Source organism: Leptonychotes weddellii, chromosome 10 (assembly GCF_054177405.1).
Source record: "Leptonychotes weddellii isolate Sample4059 chromosome 10, ASM5417740v2, whole genome shotgun sequence".
In the NCBI taxonomy this organism is placed as follows: domain Eukaryota; kingdom Metazoa; phylum Chordata; class Mammalia; order Carnivora; family Phocidae; genus Leptonychotes; species Leptonychotes weddellii.
This window is the reverse complement of record NC_138378.1, coordinates 50,327,421-50,349,910: the sequence shown is the minus strand read 5'-3', so window position 1 is coordinate 50,349,910 and position 22,490 is coordinate 50,327,421. Positions and strand designations below refer to the sequence as shown.

The 22,490-nt window shown below is 44.4% G+C and overlaps 1 protein-coding gene across 9 annotated transcripts in view; it reads right to left on the bottom strand.

Annotated features, from left to right (window-relative positions):
- The window catches only part of TBC1D8 (TBC1 domain family member 8), an 84,961-nt gene that overhangs the window by 39,499 nt on the left and 22,972 nt on the right, over nucleotides 1–22,490 (bottom strand). For 5 of the 9 annotated variants that reach the window (XR_014149226.1, XM_081833410.1, XM_081833409.1 and 2 more), the window contains exons 2-4: nucleotides 21,433–21,588; nucleotides 4,303–4,421; nucleotides 358–586 (exon numbers count right to left, since the gene is read on the bottom strand). Coding sequence is in view for 8 of the 9 variants with exons in the window: in XM_081833410.1 (XP_081689536.1) it covers nucleotides 358–586; nucleotides 4,303–4,421; nucleotides 21,433–21,588 (504 nt within the window). In the remaining variant the exon portion in view is untranslated. Of the gene's footprint in view, nucleotides 1–357; nucleotides 587–4,302; nucleotides 4,422–19,676; nucleotides 19,843–21,432; nucleotides 21,589–22,490 lie in introns of those variants that run through there. The other 4 variants (XM_081833404.1, XM_081833405.1, XM_081833408.1 and 1 more) reach the window with 3 other exon arrangements.

Here is a 22,490-nt window from a genome sequence, read left to right as displayed (position 1 = left end):
CTGGCAACTTTTTAAAGGCCCCCCACCCATCTTAAGAAGCGTCAGTTTTGACCATGTGTTTTCAGAGCAACATAAAGTAAAAAAACCTTCTGTAGCTCTATGAAGCGAATTACACAGAAATGTTTAAGGCAATGGAAAAAATGAATTCTCACCAAATCAAAGCCCCTTAGTGGTGGTAGCATAAAGAAATATAATTGTCTGCACACGTCATTTGAAGTTAATCAAGAATCACTCATTACCATCTCAACTACTCATTTAAGAATCCTTTGTTCCCTAGCTCTTCCTCGTGTCTCAGGACAGCACTGAGCATCCCGAGGGTCAGCTTCATCTGCGAATGTCAGCCCAAGCCTCACTTACGTTCTTTGCCCAGGAAGAAGGAGTAGAAGCAGAGGTGGTTAATGCTGAGGTACAGCCAGCCTTGGCGGGGAACCCTGCCCTTCCAGCAGCAGCAGGAGTAATAGGTGACCAGCTTCTCTGCCTCCGGGAAGTTGAACCTGGCCTCGAACTTCACCAAGGCCTCTCGGAACTTCTCAGGCTCTTCTTCCTGCTCGGCAAGCCTGCTGCTTGTCTCCTCCGCAATCAGAGCCTGACACACAGAAAGATAAGGGTCCCCTCGTTGGTGAGAGGGACTAGGGGAGGGGCAGGCAGAGGTGGGAAGGGACTGCCAAGCACAGGCACCTGAGGCGTCTACACTGCCCACCAACACACACCAGGGGTGGAGGAGAGCGGCTCGCTACTCCATCTGTCTACCACCCAGAAGCACTGCCATGGTTGGGGGAAAGATGAGCTGGGGGCTGGAGGGTGGAAAACCTAAGAACAAGTCTCTCACTTGACCACTAACCAGCCTTGAGGCTTTGGACAAATCACTGACTTCTAAACCTGAGTCTTCTAACAAATTACTATTGTACAATACCTCCTAGCTCTCCCTACAGGAACAGATGATCAAGTTACTGCCTCAAGCGTGAATCTGATGTATCGACCTTGAAGAACTATCCAAGTTTGAGTTACAAGTTAGTGTATTTTTTTTTTAAAGATCCTATTTATTTATTTGACAGAGAGAGCACGAGAGAGCACAAGCAGAGGGAGCAGCAGAGGGAGAGCGAGAAGCAGGCTCCCCACTGAGCAGGGAGCCTGACATGGGGCTTGACCCCAGGACCCCAAGATCATGACCAAAGCTGAAAGTAGACGCTTAGTTGACTGAGCCACCCAGGTGCCCTGCTTTTTAAAAAGCTAAGGAATGTCATTTCCTTCAAAACTTTTAATACAAAGCCAACAGGTGCCTGACATCTGACACCTTTCACTACCACTAAATACTCTACAGTCTTCTAAGGTAGAAAAGAAGTTTGTTGGCCGAGGTCATAAACATGTCCAAAGCACTCAGGTGCATAGGGAGACAAGACAGAAAAGAAAGCATCTCAACGTACAATGGCTTTGCCAACAACAAGTTAACAGTAAGGATCCTTTCTAAATCCAGGGAAAGGCTGTAAAAGTGCCTAGAACATAGCCTGTGGCTTCTTCCTAAGGGGTGACAACTCATTGACAAGATCAGAATTCTGATTCCCCACATTCCTGTGCTTCATGAAAGGCTAGGTCCCTTAAGACAAGGCCACTTTTGGGGCACCTGGGTGGCTCAGTCGGTTAAGCATCTGCCTTCGGCTCAGGTCATGATCTCAGGGTCCTGGGATCGAGCCCCATGTTGGGCTCCTTGCTCAGCAGGGAGTCTACGCTTCTCCCTCTGCCCCTCCCTCCTGCGCTCTCTCTCTCTCTAATAAATAAATAAAATCTCCCCCAAAAATGTAAGATGAGCCCATTTTGGGGGTGCCTGGGTGGCTCAGTCAGGAGAGCATGTGACTCTTGATCTCAGGGTTGTAAATTCGAGTCCCAAGTTGGGTGCAGAGATTACTTAAAAAATAAAATATTTCAAAAAAAAAAGACAAGGCCATTTTGGGGGCACAACTACCAAAGCCTGGCCTGTATAAACTATTTTAGAAAATTACCTGGGAGTTACTATTAAAATAAGAATTATTTATTAAATGAATCTGAAGTCTGGTAAAATTTCAAGTGCTTTTCATTTCCTTCATTATGTTTTTCTTCTTTTCCAAATTTTATTTAACCAGACATTATAAAATGGAAAAGTTATAAGAAAGATGAATAATTTTAGAAGCTTATCTAATATATAAAGCTCTGGACCGTGAGGCATGAAGGGGATTTTAGGAAGGCTCTACAGCAGAGAGTCACGGAAGTAGAACAGGACGCACTGGCTCCAGATGCAGCCACAATGATGGTGGCCACACAGACTCCTGACTTCTGGGGACTGCAGGGTCTGGTGATGAGCACAACTCTAAGTACAAGGATTTCTTTAAAGCTTTACAGAGTGGCCAACTCAGGATATGACTAGGAAAGCCCCAATTCCTAATTCCTTTGGATCTTCCCAGAGGAAAGGAAGAACCTACAGCACATAGTGGCCCCAAAGACATAACCCCATCTCAGACCACAAGAACCCCTCCATCCCCACCCCTGCTTCAGGCCAGCAGTCTCCCTGCAACTGCTGTTTTTTTGTTTTGTTTTGTTTTTTAAGGCATTTCAGTTTTGATGTGCAGGGGATCAGAATATGCCATTCCAAACTATGCCACTTTGGCATAAGGATTATTCTGATCTGAAGACAACTGAGAAACAGTAGACACCAAAAAGGCTCTCCGTCCTCCCCCACTACTTGCCTAAAACAAGGATACCAAACACCCATTTGTGAAGGTGCCTCCCTTCTCTGTGCCGGGAAGAGGAGGGTAAGATTCTGACCAGTACCGAGAGGAATGCACATAACAAACCTCACAAAAACAACCCTTCTTCTCTTCCCTTCATTTCTCCCCACATTTACTTTCCCACAGCTGGCCACCCCTGAAAGCCTGAACGGCTTTCTCTTTGTCTCGTCCCTTCTCTACAAACGTATTGTTCTTTGTTGAGATGCTGTATAAGCCCCACATTCTATCCACCCCTGAGTTACTCATCACTGAGTTTCCCTCATGTGTCCGCACACTGCACGCGTTGATCAACTGTTTTTCTCACCAATTCGACGTTTGTCGGTTTAATCTCCAGGCCTAGGAGGAGAATCTAGGAGGGTAGAGGAAAAGCTGCTTCCTTCTCTGCAGAAGCTTTCCTAAAGCTACTGCAGCAGAAATGAATTTCCTTTCTCCATATTAAAAGGAGAAACCCTAACTCAAAGAACCACCATAACATAAGATAGACTAAGGAGAAAGGAGGTAAGTGTGAAAAATAACCATGAAATAGGCATTTCTGTAGCTAAGCCCCAGTGCGATCTGACCCAGGGAACCAAGCTAGTCAGTCGGACCAGGCAGAGGTGGTAACCCACGGGCTGGATGAGTCCCCGCCACAGCCTGGGTCCACCTGCCAGCCCCACAGCCCAGAGGTAACACCAACACTGCCACACTGCCTGACTCAGGAGACCTTTGGTTCCTAGCTGGTGACACAAGAGGAAGGACAAGAATACTTCTGTTTTGTCCCTTTAAAACCAAGAATTCACTTTGACACACTTTACTAAAAGCTGCAGCATTTTTGAGGCAAACTTTTGAAGAAAAATTAAATAAATAAACAAAATCAATGGTCTGGGGATTTTACCCGCAGGGAGGAAAACTGTATTAGAGGCTAATGTGTTAAAGTGTTTAATAAGGGTTAAAATCAGAATGAGAAACAGTCTCTCCCTGCCTGATGGGGCTTTTAAAGCACTGGGTCCCAATCATGTTGTTGCAATGACGGAGAAGATGAAACTCACAGGAGATATTAACAGATACCCTCCAAAATAGTCCTGTCGTGCCTTCTTAAAACGTAAATGGTCTTAATTCCATTTATTTAACGTATTTGAAGAATAAACAGCCTCTTTAGGAAGAGGAAAGTGCCAGGTCCAACAAAATAGAGTGACAAGATGTCACAACTGCAAAAAGGTGGGAATAACGAGTTTAAGGAGTCATATACCGTTTCTGCTCTGCAAAAACATGAATGTTAACATTTTTTCCCCCGAGACAAGAGAGGACCTTCACTTCTATAAAGGAGAACAAAAACTGAGGCCTGAGAATGTGGATTTTCCAATTTCAGGTATATTTTGCCAGACTGACTGTGAAGTTTGACAAGTGACAAGTCCAGCTCCTTTGTGTATTAAGCCAAGTCGTTCAGTTATGGTGGAGAAAATTGTTCAAATCTGATCAAAAATGCTACAGTGCTCAAAATGTCATATGGAAGTAATAAGAAAGATGGGGAAATGGGGAGAAGCATTTCAGTCAAAGGACCTACCTTTACCTTCCCTTTGACAAAGCTGGCAATGTCATCTTTATTATCAAAGACGGACAAAGTATGTAGGAGGTTTTGCTCCAGCCAGTCCCAGTGCTGGTTTATTTCCTCTAATGTCGCACCTGGGTTAGAACAGAAAAAGATACCGAAATTAAAAGTAACTCCTAGAACATGAACTCATTTTCCAGATATTATGAAACCTGTGTTTGTGATTAAAACATCCTGGTTTCTCACATCCTGGGCCACAGTGGACAATGAAGGCACCCTCCTTTGAAGCCATGGTGTCCCTCACCACAGCAAACACCTGTCCACTGCCACATGGATGGGCCAGGGGCCCCATCAGTTTACTCCCGGGACTGCGTGTGGGCATCCTATCAGTCTTGCTGATGCCTGGACTTCCTACCACATGCACTCAAGCGACAGGAACATTTGTAATTACGCAACTATGACAGGGGAAACAAGCCCCCCAAAGCAGACCAATTCTGAACAGTCTCACATAGTTTACCCTGTGAGAACAGGGATCCCTCAAGAGGGACCTCAGCCCAGGGTCACAGAGGAAAGAGCTTCCTGAGAAAGCTCTGCTGATTGCCCAAGGGTGTTGCCAATCGCAACAAGCATCATTAAATACAACAGCAACAACCTAGGGAATTTTCAGGTTTACCAAGCTATACTTCGTATCATTTACAACAATATCCCTTAAGAGCATACATAAAAAGAGGTTGTATACTAAATGTTAAAAACGTACAACATTAAATCATGTCTAGTAAGTTAATTTCTTTCCAAGGCAATTAAAAAGAAATCGCCCCATTACTGAAGCATTAAGCAACACTGTTACCAAAAAGCTTAGTTATTTTAGTATTTCCCCTCAAGGAGTCTCCTAGTACTCTCCATTAGACAATGGGCACCTTGGCACAAGGACGGTGCCAGCTCCTAGGGAAGGACCCAGCATACAGCAGGTGCTCGATAAAGTCCCCTGCCCTGAAGCAAGCATAGTCCTGGACAAGAAAAGGGATGTGTGCATCACGTGTGTATAGTACAGGAATAGATAAATGCCCAGCTAGGAGAACCAGATTTCCAAAATGGGAAGCAGGAGATATTCTAACCTCCAAGAGGTCGAGGGCTACCGAACACCAGTGCAGAATAAGCTCACCAATGTGAGAGGCATAATAGTCAAGAGAACCACATACCACATACATAAAAGCCAGATATGCATTTTGTTAACACCAAACTTTCTGTATGCCATTTGTAGCTTTCCTCCCTGCAGAGTATAGATGCACGGAGGGATCTTATAAAAATGCCAGAGAACTCACTCCTGACTTGTACATTCAGGGTCAGTGAGTATAAAGAACATCTGTGTTAGGACTATTGTTCTGAATGGACAGGTGAGGAAGGAGTCATCAGAGCAATCCAAGAGAATTCTTCGTAAGGAAAAGTGAGAGAGAGAGAGATCTGGGCTCTCTTTCTCTTCTTATAAGGAATCCCATCATGGGGGCCCCACCCTCATGACTTTCTGTAAACCTAATTACTTCCCCAGGTCCCACCTCTAAATACTACCACACTGGGGGTTAAGGCTTCAATGTATGAACATGGGGGAGGAAGACACCATTCAGTCCACACCAATCCGTCATCTGCCCAGCTGTCCAGCAGTGCCCCCCTCCCCCCCGATTCTTGCTCTTTAAGGATCACCAGACTGGAGATGCAGCCACATGAGGTTTAGGAGAGCCAGCTCGGTGTGTGTGTGGGCCGGGGGGGGGGGGGGGGGGGGGGGGGGGGGCGTGGTCAGGATCCTCTCACTGTCTGTCCCCCTCCCACCCAGAAGGCCCTTGTGGTTATGGGAAACCCCTGGCCCTTCAGGCTCCGCATTCCTCTTACAAGGGGGGAAGATCCTTTTAAAGCAAAAACAAACCAAGTTATTCCAGTCTCTACAGCAGCACTCTCGTGAAGCTTCTAAGCGTCATCTACCTGAACCCTGGGCCCTCACTGTCTGCTTGGTTCCTCACACTCAGTGCTGAGGTGCCTTAGGCAGACGTCAGGTTTGCCCAGCTCTGGCTAAATCTCTGCCGTTCGGTGTCTTCCAGCGGCAACCATGTAGGTGTCAGTTACAAAAACAGCTTCTATACCTGAGGGGGTCAGCAACAGGGTCTTCCTAGTGGGCGGACAGCACATCACACTGTCTCAAGAGAGTCCTTGGGTCTTCACTAAAGCCAATCTACGTGTGCAGGAGCCTTAGGGATGCCTGAACCTCTGCCCTTCTCTTTAAGGTTTACTCTTTCTAGATCTTTGTACTTTATTATTTATCATAATAAAACCAACTGTTCAGATTATTTAAGACAAAGAATAAATGGGAAAAATTATCCTCACTGGTCATCCATCTTTTTGAGTATTTTTTTTTAAAGATTTATTTATTTGAGAGAGAGAAAGCCTGTGAGCAGGGGGTGGGGAGCAGAGAGAGAGGGGGAGAGGGAGAACCTGACGCAAACTCCCCGCTGAGCGTGGAGCCTCCACAGGGCTCGATCCCACAACCCCACGACCGAGACCATGACCTGAGCCGAAATCAAGAGTCAGACACTCAACTGACTGAGACACCCAAGCGCCCCTTGAGTATGTTTTCATGACTTCCTATTAAAAAAAAAAAAAAAAAAAAACTTGGCAGAATGAGGAAGAACAGGAGAAGGGAGAAGACTCACCTTTGTAACCTTTCTATTCCAGGGACTAGCTCACTGCTGTGTAATGAAGACTTCTGAATGAGGAAATGGAGGCTCAAACACTTCTCCAAGGTCATACGTATTGAAGGAAAGGCAAAAGCAGGGTATGTACTCATTCTCTACAACCTTGAAGTACCCTGGGGTCCTCCTGTAATAAGCTGCATTTCAATTTCAAAGTAACATTTACATAATCCTTAGGTCCATTACTTTCTATGGCTTGACACTAAAAAAAAAAATGTCATTTTGTGTTTGTACTTAGAGCAATTCCAATTTCCTGAGTGCATCCTTCTGGATGACATGAAACAGGTTTTCATCTATCCTATTAAGCTCACAGGGCCAGCACAGTTCATTGTTAACAGCTAAACATGTAGGTCATCTTCCTCTGATAACCACAGATACCAGGAATAAAACTATAAACAAGCCCCAACACGGTCTATCACATGGAATGAAGACTTGAAACAAAGCCATCAAAAATTTAGGCTTTTATTCTTTAAAAGATTCTTCTACTTATGGGGAGGAGCTTATGTCAGGGAAAGGTAATTCTAAAACAAAACCAAGCCTACACCTTGAGAGAGAAAATAGGCACACATATAAAAATCTGTCACTGAGCCACAGTTAGATTTCATTACAATCTGCCCCGTTCCTGAATATAAGACATAGCTGTATGTCTCTCCCAGCCAAGACAATCAATATGATGAAACTTTTCCACCCTACCGTCTTCTATTTCCTACAAAAGTTGCCAAATGGCAGGGAAATTTTCCAAACTATAATTTCCTCTGCAGGGAAGTCTTATGATAGACTTCCAAAATACCGTAAATCAGTGCAAACCAACTGCATGTCCTCAGCCCCAAAAGACTAAAAAGGAAAGTCACCCAACAGATCTCACACATCAAAGTTCTAAACCTAAGCTGTAACCAGGTTTCCCAAATTACATGAAGTAGCCCATCAGAAGACAGCTTTTTAAAAAATGAAAAAGAAAAGACATGGCACTTTATAAGGCCAACCACTGACTTGTACAATATTTGTTAGAGGTAAGCACACACACATAAATATTTTTCTGTCTGTGGGTCATGCTCAAAAAACGTTGGAAAGCCACCATATTACGGACATACAAGTGGTGAGAAACGTAAAGAGAAAATAAGAACAGGAGGACATGTCACCCATTGAAGGGGTGGAATGATAAAAAGGCTACAGATTACCAGCATAACACTATCCTCACTGTTTCTGCTGTGGGCCTTCCAAAACCAAGACAGAGGACCGCTACTGTCATGGACTGAAGTGTGTCCTTCCCACAAACGCATCTGCCTAAGCTCTAACCCCCAATATGACCATATTTGGAGACAGGGCCTTGAAGGAGTAATAAGGTTAAATGAGGTCATAAAGGTGGCGCCCGGATCTGCGAGGACTAGTGCCCTTTTAAGAGGAGGAAATGGGCACCTGGGTGGCGCAGTTGGTTAGCATCTGACTCTTGGTTTCCTTGGTTTCGGCTCAGGTCATGGTCTCCCGGTGGTGAGATAGAGTCCCGAGTTGGGGTCTGTGCTCAGCGTGGAGTCTGCTTAGATTCTCTCTCTCCCTCTCCCTCTGCCCCTACCCCTGACGCACTCTCTAAAAAATAAACTGAAGAAGAGGAGGAGGAGAGGAGGAGGAAGAAGAAGAGGAGGAGCAGGAGGAAGAAGAGGAAGAAGAAGAGGAAGAGGAAGAAGAAGAGGAGGAGGAAGAGACACCAGGAATGCTCCATGTGAGGACACAGGGAGAAGTAGGCCTTCTGTAAGACAAGGAGAGGGGCCTGAGGAGCAACCAACCTTGCCAGAAGCGCCTGGACTGTGTACTTCCAGCCTCCAGAACAGTGAGCAAATAAATATTGATTTAAGCCACCTAGTCTGTGGTATTTTGTTATGGCAGCTCTAGCTGGCCAACAGAGCTGTTTAAAACCAAAATTTATAGGAACACTGTGGATTTTAACAGAAATCCAATTGGCAAAATTATACCTTGTTTTATTGAGGCAAAATAAGATTTCTACTGTTGCAGAATAAGACTTCTATTTCCTAAGAAAATCAAAGTTCAGAGGATCTTAAACATTACCCACACAAGAAGTCAAATCAGATTTATAAATACCTATGCAAAACTAAAATACAGTCCTAGAAACCCCAATTAACCACAGAACCACCAACAGTGACGATTTCTAAATTACCAGCTCTAAGGCAGAACACGCAGAGGTGGCAGACCCAGGCTGTCTTCTGAATTCTTGGCATGTTCCCTGGCATTTTGTTAGATATGTCATACACTTGATATTGTCTATCTTAATAAAAATAGCACAAGGTAGGTGGTATTATTTTCTGGGTAAGAAAAAGGGCAGAGAAGAGCCAAGCTCAAGGGCCGTTCTCCTGGCTGCTAAAGGCCTCGCTCTATCCTAACACATGAGGGAGACAGGAGCCTGGGGAGCTGGGCAGGCTGCTCCCAAGAGCTGAGTCACTTTTAAGCTCACGCACAGTATTTATTCGCCAAGGTTTCCCCCAGAGTTATTTTCAGGAAATAGAACAAGCATCTCATTGTCTATACCTACAGCTTCTGCACGAACACAGCCATAAATAACTTGATCCAGGCTTCAGTTTTCAAAAGCAACAGTTTCTTTCTGCTTAATAACTATCCAACCAAATTAAGAGCCTTCCCCCAGCTACTAAATCCTAATTTACAGTGAATGGACATTCCGTGTGTGTAGTTTGGATCTGTTTCCCTGAAACAGTACATTTCCCCTCCATCCAAACGCTCCATGTCTACCAGCAAATGCCTGGACTGAAAGCCATACAGACCACCCAGGGGCTAATTAAAAGCAATATTGCCAAGGCAGTGTCATTTCTAAATTTCACACAACACTCATCCTAGACAGAGTAACTCAGAAGCAAAGAATCTGAGTAAAAATCACAAATGAGCAGGGAAGAGGGTTGAACCAAAGCCTTCCACTTTCAGAAACCACACACTCTTCCCGCGGACACTCTAACATCTGATCCATGCCTAAAGCAGTATCTTCACAGGGACCTGTGAAAGCTCAGTATCAGTATCGCATCAGCACGACTGACCATATTTTTAGCCATGAACCTCTCACTATATTGTTTAAGAAATGAAGTTTTAAACATTTTCGCATAATTTCCTTGACCTTTTCTGCCTTCAAATTAAAATACTGAGTCCCTAAAAGTATTTGCAATAAATGAAAAACTCAACCTTCCTGACACTGAAAGTAAAATAGATTTTCAATTTATAATTAAAATAGTCATTAAAATGTCCTTGTATTAGTGCCATTAGAAACACTGCTCAGAATTAGAAACAAAGGTGTAGGAAAATCTGACCATTAACCAAAAGGAAAAAAAAAAAAAATCAATAGAAACAGAACCAGAAAGGACACAGATAAAATAATCAGCAGACAAGGACACAAAACAGGTATTATAAATATACTCCAAGTTCAAAAAGTAGAGGAAAGCATGAGGATGGTGAGACACCAAATTAAAGATATAGAAAAAGATTAAAAAAAAAAAAAAAAGATATAGAAAAAGATCCAAACCAAACTTTGAGGGATGGAGAAACAGTGTCTGAACTCAGAAATACACTGGATGGGATTAAAAGTAATTTAATTTACTTTAAGTAAATTACTTAAGTACTAAATTACTAAAAGTAATTAAATTTACTATTAAATTTAATTTAAGTATTGCAGGAAAAAAAAAAAGTAGGGAACTTGGACACAGTGATTAAAAACTAAAATGAAAAGCAGAAGAGGGGCGCCTGGGTGGCACAGTCGGTTAAGCAACTGCCTTCGGCTCAGGTCATGATCCTGGAGTGCCGGGATCGAGACCCGGGATCGAGCCCCGCATTGGGCTCCCCACTCAGCAGGGATTCTGCTTCTCCCTCTAACCCTCCCCCTTCTTGTGCTCTCTTTCATTCTCTCTCTCAAATAAATAAATAAAATCTTTAAAAATAAATTTAAAAAAAAGAAAAGCAGAAGAAAAAGGATTAACAACAAGAAAAATAACAGAACATCAGTGAGCTATGGAAGAGCAGCAAGCAGCCTACTAATTGGAGTCCCAGGGGGAAAGCGGAGGGGTGGGGCAAGAAACAGAGAACAGAAAAAATATGTATATATTTGAAGAAATAGCTAATTTTTTTTCAAGTTTGATGAACACTATAAACACACAGATCCAAGAATCTCAACAAACTCCAAGCAGAAAAAGCATCAAGAAAATCACATAAATGCACATCTAATCAAACTGTTGAAAGCCGGTGATGAAGAAAAAAGACAATAATTATAGAGCAACAAAGAATGATAGATTTGTCAGAAACAATGCAAGCCAGAAGACATAGAAGAACAGCTCTAAAAGTATTAATAGAAAAAAGCTAATTTACAGGTAGTTGAAGAAAAGGAGTAAATTCCTGTATAACTTGGGAATAATAAAACCTTCCTAAGCATGCCTCAAAATCATAAAGTATAAAAGAAAGGCATTCTAAATCCCACTACATTAAAAAACCTATGCAAGGGAAAACACACCAAAAGCAAAGCCACTAAAGGACATAACAAACAGGAAAAAGAGCTTTTTAATTTCATTGTTCAAAGGACTAATATTCCTAGTATTTAGACAATGTCTAAATATTGAAGGGAAGAAAAGAACCACCGAAGAAAAAATGAAGCAAAGGGTTAAGAATAAGGAGTTTCTGAAAACAGCCTTTAAACACGAAAGACGCTCAACTTCCTCATAATACAAGGACCGCAAACGAGAACCACTGCAGAAACACCTATAAGGTTGGCGGAAATCCACAAGTTTGACAACAGATCTGATGACGAATCTGGGAAAACCGGTACTTTCATCCATTGCTGATGGCAATTTTTTCCAGTGGTACAAACCCAGTGGAGGAAGGGACATTTAGTAATATCTAACAAAGCTTCATATTCATTTACTAGAGTTGGGATTTCAGGATTGAAAGGGTAATCTATCCCAATGATTCAGCAATATAGGCACAAAATTATTTATTCACCAGGTTATTCACTGAGGCATGGCCAGGGATGAAAACACCACAGATGTCCACCAGTAGGGGCCCCTGGGTGGCTCAGTCGTTAAGCGTCTGCCTTTGGCTCAGGTCTTGATCCCAGAGTCCTGGGATCGAGCCCCACATCGGGCTCTCTGCTCAGCGGGGAGCCTGCTTCTCCCTCTCCCTCTGCCTGCAGCTCTGCCTACCTGTGCTCTCTATCAAATAAATAAATAAAATCTTTAAAAAAAAAAAAAAAGTCCATCAGTAGAGAACAGGTTGAATAAACTATGGTACTTCTACATAATGAAAGACAAAACAAAAGAGAAGATAATATCAACTCTCTGATGTGGAATGATTTCCAGGATATGTCCCTAAGTGAACAAAGGCAAGGCATAGAACAGAATAAATGTGACCTTTGTAAAAGGAGGGTGCAAGAATGTAGAGTATATTTGTAAAACAAAACAGGAGAAAGCTAAGCTAGAAAAAGAGAGGTTTCCCTATGGCAGAGGGAAGGAGGCAAGGAGCGGGTAGCAATGAAAGGCTTCTCTACACAGACCTTGTTTATAGATTTTATAGGTTTGATTAAAGAATTATAAAAGAGTTTTCCTTTTTTAAAAATGTTAAATCAAGGGGTGCCTGGGTGGCTCAGTCGTTAAGCGTCTGCCTTCGGCTCAGGTCATGATCCCAGGGTCCTGGGATCAAGTCCCGTGTCGGGCTCCCTGCTCAGCGGGGAGTCTGCTTCTCCCTCTGCCTACAGCTCTCCCTTGCTTCTCCTCTCTGTCTCTGACAAATAAATATATAAAATCTTTAAAACAAAAAAATAAATCAGTGGGTGAGGAGAAGGCACAGAGAGTAAGAGATAAAGCAAAGTAGGCAAAAACCATGATCCAAAGGCACCTGCTTCCTGATCCCAATGTCCACGGGCCTGGAAGATGCAATTACACTGTCCTCACTACTTTGGAGTAGGTCTGAAAATCTTCATAATGAAAAACACTTTAAAAGCCCTTGTTAGCAAATAAAGTCATCAACTTGGATAAACTGACCTCCACACCTCGGAGGAACACTTTGTAAAATACTTTGTAAAAACCTGTGAAAACAGAGCAAGAGATGAGGATGAAGGATTTCACACTCCCTGCATTTCCTTATTGATTTTTCAATCAGGATCACTGCCAGCGTCAGGTTCCAGGGAAGGTCCGAGAAGCCAGGGCAGGAGCCCACAATGAAGCGAGCCCCCTGCGCCACAGACAGCTTCAGCGGCAAGAAAGCAGCGTGAGGGGAGCAGGACAACACACCCAGGGGCAAAGCCTTGGGGAGGAGGAGGGCTCCCAGCGCCACAGCAAGTCCGGAGCCTTCCGTTCTGACGCTCGGCCTTCGGTTTTGATCATCAAGGAACCGTCTAACAAAAAGTCATTCACCAAAGTCATCTTAGTTTGAAACCCATATGCCTCAGTCAGTCTCCCCGCACCTACTAAAACAGAAGGGGTGAAACCAGATGTCTGCCAAGATCCCCTCCGGCTGCTTTCTTCTTTGCAACAGGTCGTGCTCTGCGCAGATGTTAGGCCACATGGAGGAAGCCGGAGAAACGTCGGATTCCCAGCTTCACGCCTTTAGATTTTATACAGGACATATTTATTCCGAAGTATGGCAAATGACAAATCAGGATTTAAGTAAGGAGACACTTCAGGCAGAAGAATTGTCTCAAGAGGGAGAAAGGGGGCCTGTTGCAACAGAGGGCAGGGGCTGTGGCTACCTGGAGAACACAGACCATGGGGCATGCATGTATCTACCCAGGTTAAAAAGTGTTTTTCTGTTTGTTTGCTTTTTCAGATTTTATTTATTTATTTGACAGAGAGACACAGCGAGAGAGGGAACACAAGCAGGGGGAGCAGAGGGAGAGGGAGAAGCAGGCTTCCCGCTGAGCAGGGAGCCCGATGTGGGGCTCGATCCCAGGACCCTGGGATCATGACCTGAGCCGAAGGCAGACGCTTAACGACTGAGCCATCCAGGCGCCCCTAAAAAGTGTTTTTTAAATAGCACTTTTGACCTTCAAATCTACTATGTCTAAAAGCTACACTCAGGCGTTGCCTGCTTTTTAAAATAATTATAAGCAACATCCCTAATGGACGAACATCTTTGGGGAGTTTAATTATTTGAGCATAAGCAAAATTGTTTAAAACAGTAGGATCCTGGTGACACGCCCTCCCCGACTGAAAAGAAGCATTAACCACGGCATGGCTCAGCCATTACCAAGTGTAAATCCCACATGGAAAATGCCAGCTAGTGTCGTTCAAGGAAATCCCAAGCAACCAAAGGCAAATGCGCCAACTCACACTGAGTGGCCTCAGAGTGTGCACCCAGAAACAAGTTCTAACTTTCCTCCTGCAGGGCTGCCTCCCAGATTTTCCTTGAAGTGCACAGTGAGTTCTGTTCTGGAAAAAAGATCTGGCCGGCACTTCCTTTGCTGGCCTGGCACAAAGTTCACCAAGACACTAATCTGATCCACCCTGGAACATTTCCTCCCATAATAAAATTCTCTCTCCGAAGACAAAGCAAACAGTGGTGCAGAATACGAGAAACCAAAATGCCAGCCGTGGTCAAGGGCAGAGATAAGAAAGAAATCAGAAAGAACACTGAGAATGTTCTAGAAGGACCTGTGCTTGAGCCACCAGTGAGGCACTCCTGACGCAAGATGTGGCCCTGGCAAGTTACAAAGCAACTTACGCCTTGCTTCCTCTCTCTCCCAAGTCAGTAACCATGCCTACCTGTATGTTGTTGAGGGGAACAAATGACGAAGGTCTGTGCAAAAGAAAAGTATTTTTTAAGCTGGAAAGCCTAACTCCTGTGATTCTCAATTTTTAAAAAACCTATGCCGCACATTTTCGTTAGCGGAACTACTACGGCTTCCTTTAAGGACCTTGGAAATTCCAAAGCCGTGTATTTTCTTCGTTTTCCAAATTGAAAATATTAACTAAGCTTTTTATTCAAACTACACATTTACCGCCTCCCGAGATACAGGTATGCCTCTGCCCATCCAGGTGGGTATCTCCCTCAGATCTGCTTGAAATTCTCTGCACTCTACTGGTGTAAGGTGGTATCATGGCATTGTCATGCTCACCTACTTGCTTGCTTTCTCCCCGTTTTCCTGCTCTCCCTCATTTCACTCGAAACCACGGGACGAGACCTTGCTAAGAAGATTAAAACTCTGCACTTATCTTGTCACAGTCACAAAAGAACTTGGGCACTTTGGAGTCCAAATTCAGATCTGTGAAGACATGAGCATTATTAAAAGATGGTCTGTACAGAGGTCTGACAAGTTCCTCGGAAAGTTCCTGCTATCCTGGCCATGTTCCACCCTGGCTGTCTCTAAGCAAGGCAATCAAGTCCTCTTTCAGTAACCAGAAAAGACAATCCGCCCCATAGCTCAATTAATCAATGTTAAAAGGAGTCCAATTCTTACATAATCAGTTTAACTCCTAGAACGACTGACGCAGATAATCCAGAGTCTCACCTGGGTTTCTTCTACTTCCCAAAAACAAGGCAGAGACAACAACTAACTCAGTGTTCAACGTCGCAGTAAAGAATAACGTATGTGTCAATAACACAGCAACAGCACAGAGAGTCGCCTAAACAGGAACATGAAACGACAGATCAATAACTCACAGCCTGGGCTTTTCAACTGCGGAATAAAGCACAGGCTGAGACATCAGAAGAGAAACCCCAACAAAGTCTCCTTGCTCCTCCAGGGCTCCCAAGAGCCCTTCATGTTAGGTGTCAACGCAGTCAGAAGCCGACCCCCCACCCCCACCCCAGGCTGGAGCCCTGGACGACTCCTCTCTTCCCTCCTTTCCCAGCCCAGACCAGGAATTGGCTCCTGGGATGTGACTCTCCATGTGATAACATGTCCTTGGTTTCTCCTCATGTGCTGATCATTATATCTGATTTCAAAGGGAGAGTAGATGGGCAATAGGTGACTCAGCCTTAAAAAGAATGAATTCTGACACCTGTTACAACACAGACGAACCCTGAGGACAGTATGCCGGCCCCAAAAGGACAAATACTGTACAATTCCACTTCATTGACATTCCTAAAGTGAAATCCATAGAGACAGGAAGCAGAATGGTGGCTGCCAGGGGCCGGGGAGGAAGGAACAGGGACTTAGTGCATAGTGGGCACAGAATTCAGTTTGTGCAAGTGAAAAATCTCTGGAGCTGGATGTGGTGATGGTTGCACAGCAGAGTGAATGTACTTAATGCCACTGAACTACACACTTAAAATTGGTGAAGATGGCGAATTTTAGGTTATATATATTTTACCACAATAAAAAATGGTTTGGGGGTGGTTAAAGAAAGCAAGACCCCCATTTTGCAAGTTTTTCTACTGCTCAGTGGTCCCAGTTGCTCCTTACAGAGCTCCTGACCCAGGGCCTCACCCAGCCATGGAATATCCCTGCCCTGGCTTCTCAGAAAGGGCCAAGAGGTCTTATTTGCAATTGCATGACCCACCTCCCACTCCTTACAGACAGGAGACTTAAGTGCTGAGCCCATTACCTTCTTTGACCAACAGACTACCTACTCATACCTGAAGCAGGAGTCCATACTTGACCACTTTGGTTTATTTGCACGCCTACTATTTGCTAAACACCAGGACCTATCCTGGATGCTGGAGGGTTAGCGGTGAGCAGGACCCTGAGAAAATTTTTATCTTCATTGGAGGGCAAACAAAAAGAAAAAGTGACAGCAGTGGTAAGTGCTGGAGGGGCTCTACCAGCAGAGTGGGGGAAGCAGTTGGAGGGGGGTGTGGGCAGGGGTGGGGTCTCTCGGAGGGGGCATCTGAGCGCCAAAATGAAAGGCAGGGCACAGTCCTCCATACCCCTCTCCTACACAAGTCCTCACCACTTTCTCACCTTGCGTCTTTTAACCACTGAGGCCAGTGAGGTTTATAAAGCTTTCAGATTCCCTGGTCCATGTAAGTCAAAAAATAATAGCAACTTATCACTTATCCCTTTCTAACTGCAATCATCCACAGATCCGCTGCCAAATAATATTGTTCACCCAGGGAATTATCTACCTGGCTCTTGCACCTCTGCTTAAAAACAAACAGAAAAAAAAAAGAAGAAAAACAAAATTCCTCTCAAAAGCTCTCCTATAGTCTCCCCGCACTGCTGTGCAAACAGCTAAAATCAAATGAAGATATAAATCGTTCTTGCAGGCCACTCTTCCTGTTCCTGCCCACGTCCTGGTCCCGCCCAGGCCCTTCCTACAGTTCTTGTTTGTGCTTTATCTAAGACTTAAAACCCTGGGCAGGGATCCTTTCTCAATGCTTAAGGCACAATACAATATTAAATACGGTGAGTCAATATCACAGTGCAGGATGCCCAAGTAACTCCCAGGAGAGGTCTAAGTATCTCAATCAATACCACAAGCCCAAGACACAAATACCCTCCCTGTTCTCTCTTCCCTAACCCAAGAAAAGCAGCGCTGGAAAGAACCACTGCTTCCACAGGGGACCTTCTGTGGGCAATACAGCAGAAGAACGTGAAGCATCCGTAGACCTGCCATGGGTCAGGTCCAAGGCAAATACTCAGCCAAGTGGAAATTAAGGAAGCAGATCCTGGCTCAAGAGAAAGAATATTCTAGGAATTCAACCTGCTCAGGACTACACTGCCAGGGTGGGGGATGGGGGGTGGGGGGGCGGGAAGAAGCACATTTAAGCTGCTGCAACCTTTATGGCATGCAGTTTGGCAATATATGGACAGACGGCCTTAGGAAGTACATCCACCTGCTGCAGAACTTCCTTACTGTGTGCTGGTCAAGGCTCTTGCCGCCTCTTACTTTCCTAATCCTCGTTCCAGCTCTACCTGCTACTTCTGGGTTGCTCTCTGGATTCCCTGGGGCCCTGCGAAGCCCGGTGGAGGGAGACTACCCCTCACACACTCACCCAGGAACCCCTGACACCAAGCACGTGTCTGGTACATGGCAGGCACCCAACATTTCACATGAATGGACTTTGGGGATTGAGAAGAATCCTGAAATATTTAAGTGTATGGATGTTCATTTAGGTTTTTAAAATACTGAAAAATCAGAACCAAGTAAGTATCTAATAAAGGACTGGATGAGTAAATTAGGTTACGGCCATAAGGTTGAGTGCTGCGCAGCCATAAACTCGCTGTGGTCTGAAAGTGCTCCAGGAGCACCGAGTGGATACTGTAGACCTCCCCGGCCACACAGATTCAGGAACTGAGCAGGGTCCCCGCTCTGCAGACTCCCCAGAAACTAATCTAGTGAGGAGACAAAACTCCAGATGTTCCCATCAAAAGCCCCAAAGCCAGAGTAAGACCCACTATTTGGCCTGGGGCAGAGTGACAGGAGAGAAACCAGAGAGAAACCGGAGAAAGGAACAGGGTCTTGCTGCCTCACACACCCCACATCCACCCAGCAGCACACCTGTCCTCTCCACTCTGTCCCCGAAATACTAATCTGAAAGTCCTCCTACGCAAATGCCATAGGGTCAGTCTTAGAGGCCCGTGTCCAAGCATGAGTGGGGTGCAGAGGAACAGCATAGCAACCAAGCCAACAGCTGGCAGCAAAAGAGGATAAACAGAGGAGCACAAGGTGTTCAAAAGACAGGGACTGTGTCCTAGAAGAAAAATGGAAGCCTCGAGGAGGAAAGGGAAATTCTCACAAATGCTTCATGCTCAAGACAGCAAGAACATGAACTCAGGAAAACAAGAGTGCAAAGATGAGAAGATGAAACAACAGAGGAAAGGGAGAGGAGACACCCAAGAAAATGATCAAAACACAGCCAAAGGAGAGGCGCCTGGGTGGCTCAGTCGGTTGAGCCTCCGATTTCTTGATTTCAGCTCAGGTCATGATCTCGGGGTTGTGGGATCAAGCCCCACATCAGGCTCCACGCTCAGCATGGAGTCTGCTTGAGATTCTCTCTCTCCTTCTGCCCCCGCCCCGGCTCATGCGTCTCTCCCTCTCTAAATTAATTAATTAATTAAATAAAATAAAAACACAGCCAAATGAGTAAGTTAAAGCAACAAAGTGTGGGATACACGGCTGAAAATGGAATTATTCATTCAGAGGAAAGGATTACGAACAGCATACAGGATGCTAGTTGAAGAGATAGATAGATAAAAACAAGAATAAAAAGCAGACAACAGTTATCCAACAGAAAGAGTCTTGAGGCGGGGATTCTGATAAATGGAACACTAGATGCATTTTTAAAAATACACATAGAGAACAAGAAAATTTCCTGAAGTGGTTAAAGGAATCAATCTGCATACTGAAAGAACACACTGAATTCCAGAAAAATTTAACACAATGTGCTCAAGGCAGTAACAGATCACAACCAAGTTACTAAACTACTTAACCTCAAAGATACAGACGGTTATAGGCACAAAGAGCACATCACCCACCAGGGGGTAAAAAGGAGGGGAAAAAAAAGGCCACCCTGAGATTTCTCCCATTGCCTCGTTAAATACAGGAAGACCCTGGAGCAATGGCCACTATGCTCTGGATGGCCAGAGACTATCATACCCAGCCAAGGTGTCACTCAAGTCCAAAAGCAAGTGACAGACAACTGTAAATGTGAGACATTACTGGGAGAAGAAAACAGGAATCTAGGCAATTAAGAGATGAGCCAAAATTGGGGCACCTGGGTGGCTCAGTTGGTTGGGCATCCAACTCTTGATCTCAGCTCAGGTTTTGATCTCAGGATCATGAGTTCAAGCCCCATGTTGGGCTCCATGCTGGGCATGGAGTCTACTTAAAAAAAGAAAAAAAGAGAGAGAGAGATGAGCCAAAATTAAAGGTTCTGTATTAGGAAAGCCATACCTGAGTAGAAGCATTATGTCAATCTAAATAGAGGACAGAACCAAAGAATGATGGACAGCATCGTGACGGACAGAATGAAAAGTACGACATGAAGTTAATAATAACATGTTTTTAAATGAGAAACTGGAGAGGAAGGGGGGAAGAATAAGAATGCTGGCATCCTTGTCCTCTAGGCTGGGGAGTGAACGCACACGGTCAGAATTGCAACACTGCTTCAAAAAGCCGCAATCCTAACCCTGTGATGCTTTCACAAATCTCTTCCCTTAACCTTCGATGAACCTTTTAGAAAATAAGCTCTCGTGTTAAGGAAACATTTATTTTTGAACTCTGCTTCTCATTACTTCAGCTTCTCGTTTACTGAGATCAAGTAAAACTTAATACTTTTGTTACAAAATACCACTGTCAATTATTAGCATTGTAACTATTTTATTACAAAATAGCAGGGTTGCATTTTCACAAAGGTACTTCTGTCTACTATCATTGCCCCTGCCCTAATTGCAGTATAAAGTGGTCTTGATGAGGTGAAGCCAGGGTGACCAGAGGTTACTTTGGGTGGCTAGGATGTGGGGTGACAGACATTTTCTTCTTCGTACTTGTCAAGTGTTGATGGATTAGATTGAATGTGCATCATTTTTATGATTTTATACAAATACAGAAGGATTTGTCTTAACTAGTACAAAACACAACAGACCGGGGGAAACAAAAACGTATTGAGATGTTAGCAATGCTTAGAATATGATGGTGGATGTGGTAAAAATTTTCTTCTCTGTACTTTTCTATATTGTTCCAGGAAAAAAAAAATCCAGTATTAAAGAATGTGCGGTGATGTTGGAAATTTATGGTAGCGAGTAAAGTGTTCAGAGAAAAAACAAAACTAGAAGCCTCTATGTATATGAGCACATGTACACAAAAGAGTGATGAGCACTGAGAAGGGGGTATGGAAGATCTCCTTGTCCTTCTCACTTACCAACTTAACTTCTGGAAGGTGAACATTTATGACTTGTGTAGTTAAAAAGACACATCTTCTTCTTGTTTTTGAATAGAAGGGGCTCCTCAGATGTGACGATCCCTAGCCCCAGCGATGCTGGCAGGGCAGGGAGAGCATCACTGTAGGAGGACTGAAACCCCAGATGAAGAGGATGAGGGGATTTCCAAATTCCCGTGGGGCACAGCAGTCTAGTGATGCAGCATAAATGTGGGGCAAGGGGGTGAAGACTGCCCTGAGCCAGACAGAAGCCTCAAACTCTTCCCCTGTACCATTACCGTAGGGGCACACACCCAAGAAGACACTCGTTAGGTCAGAAACAAAATTAAAGAGAAAAGGGCTCCATTCATAGTCAATGAGAGAGCACCCTGGAATAACACACCACGCGAAAGCCTGGCATGCCCAAGCTAAGGTGCCCAAGCTTGTAGCCTTTATGTGCTTTCGATGGCTGAAAAACAAACAAACAAACAAAAAGAGCTCATAAAAGCAGATGAGTTTCTAAAAGGAGTTACCTTCAAGCTTCACCAACATGCAGATACTCAGCATGCTTAGACCTTAAGGTTTGGAATATTCCAACCGGAACAAAACTCACCAGTGGCTATGGCCCAGTAAACGTCTGATCCACTCAGTAACTCACCACATGCTATGGGAGAATAAACCTGGGACCCAGGCACTTGAAGCAGAATTCGAAATGGAGCGACCCGTGCATTGGAATCCAGCACTGCATCCAGAGCACCTACCAGGCGACCTTCAAAAGAAAAAAGAAAGCGCACCTCTGAGCACGGGGACTGACCAGCTGCCCACTCCCTGCTCACAGCTCAGCTGGTGTCTAAACTCGACACCAGAAGGCAGCAGGCTTGGGTCCAGGTCTTCAACTCACCTCTCAAGAGCCTGAGCTCCGTGAGCCCCAGGACTCTGGCTGCCTAGTACCAGTCACCCAACATCTGGAACAGGGCCTCACATTAACAGGCACTTAAGTACAGATTTGCAGAATCCAATGACCAAGTGAACAAGGGGCCCTGGACAAGTCACCTAACCTGTTTGCTTTCCTCAGTGTCTCCATTACAGAGGCAACATGACTCCGTACATAAGAGCTGGGGATCTGTAGTCGGAATGCCTGACTCAAGTCCCAGCTCCCCAGTTCTCAAGCTGTGTGACATCGGGCAAGTTACTTAACCTCTCCGTGCCTTGGTCTCATTTGTAAAATGGAATAATCACAGTATACCCACCTCATAGGGTAATTGTGAGAATTAACGTATGCAACATTCAAAAGGTCTTAGACTATTTATTGCCTGGGTGTAAGAAGTACCGTTATTATTATATCATCATCTCAAAGGCAGATGAATAATCCCTGCCTACTCCAGAAGGGGACTGTGAGAAGCAAATAATAAACTGAAGTCCTTCACAGACCATAAAGCATACAAAGTAAAGGTTTATCATTCTGTTGTAATGAATATCATCATGAATCCACAGAAACACACGCCCCCACACGCCAGGTGGCAGATGATTTCAGATCATCCCATTACTGGTAAGAGTGCCAAGCTCCTGCACTGTAAAGTTAACTCCTTTTTCCCTTTGTAATTAACAAGTATTCTGTGAAGTACTTTGAAACTACGTTCCTCATTAAATGTTCAACTCCTTTACTGCTAT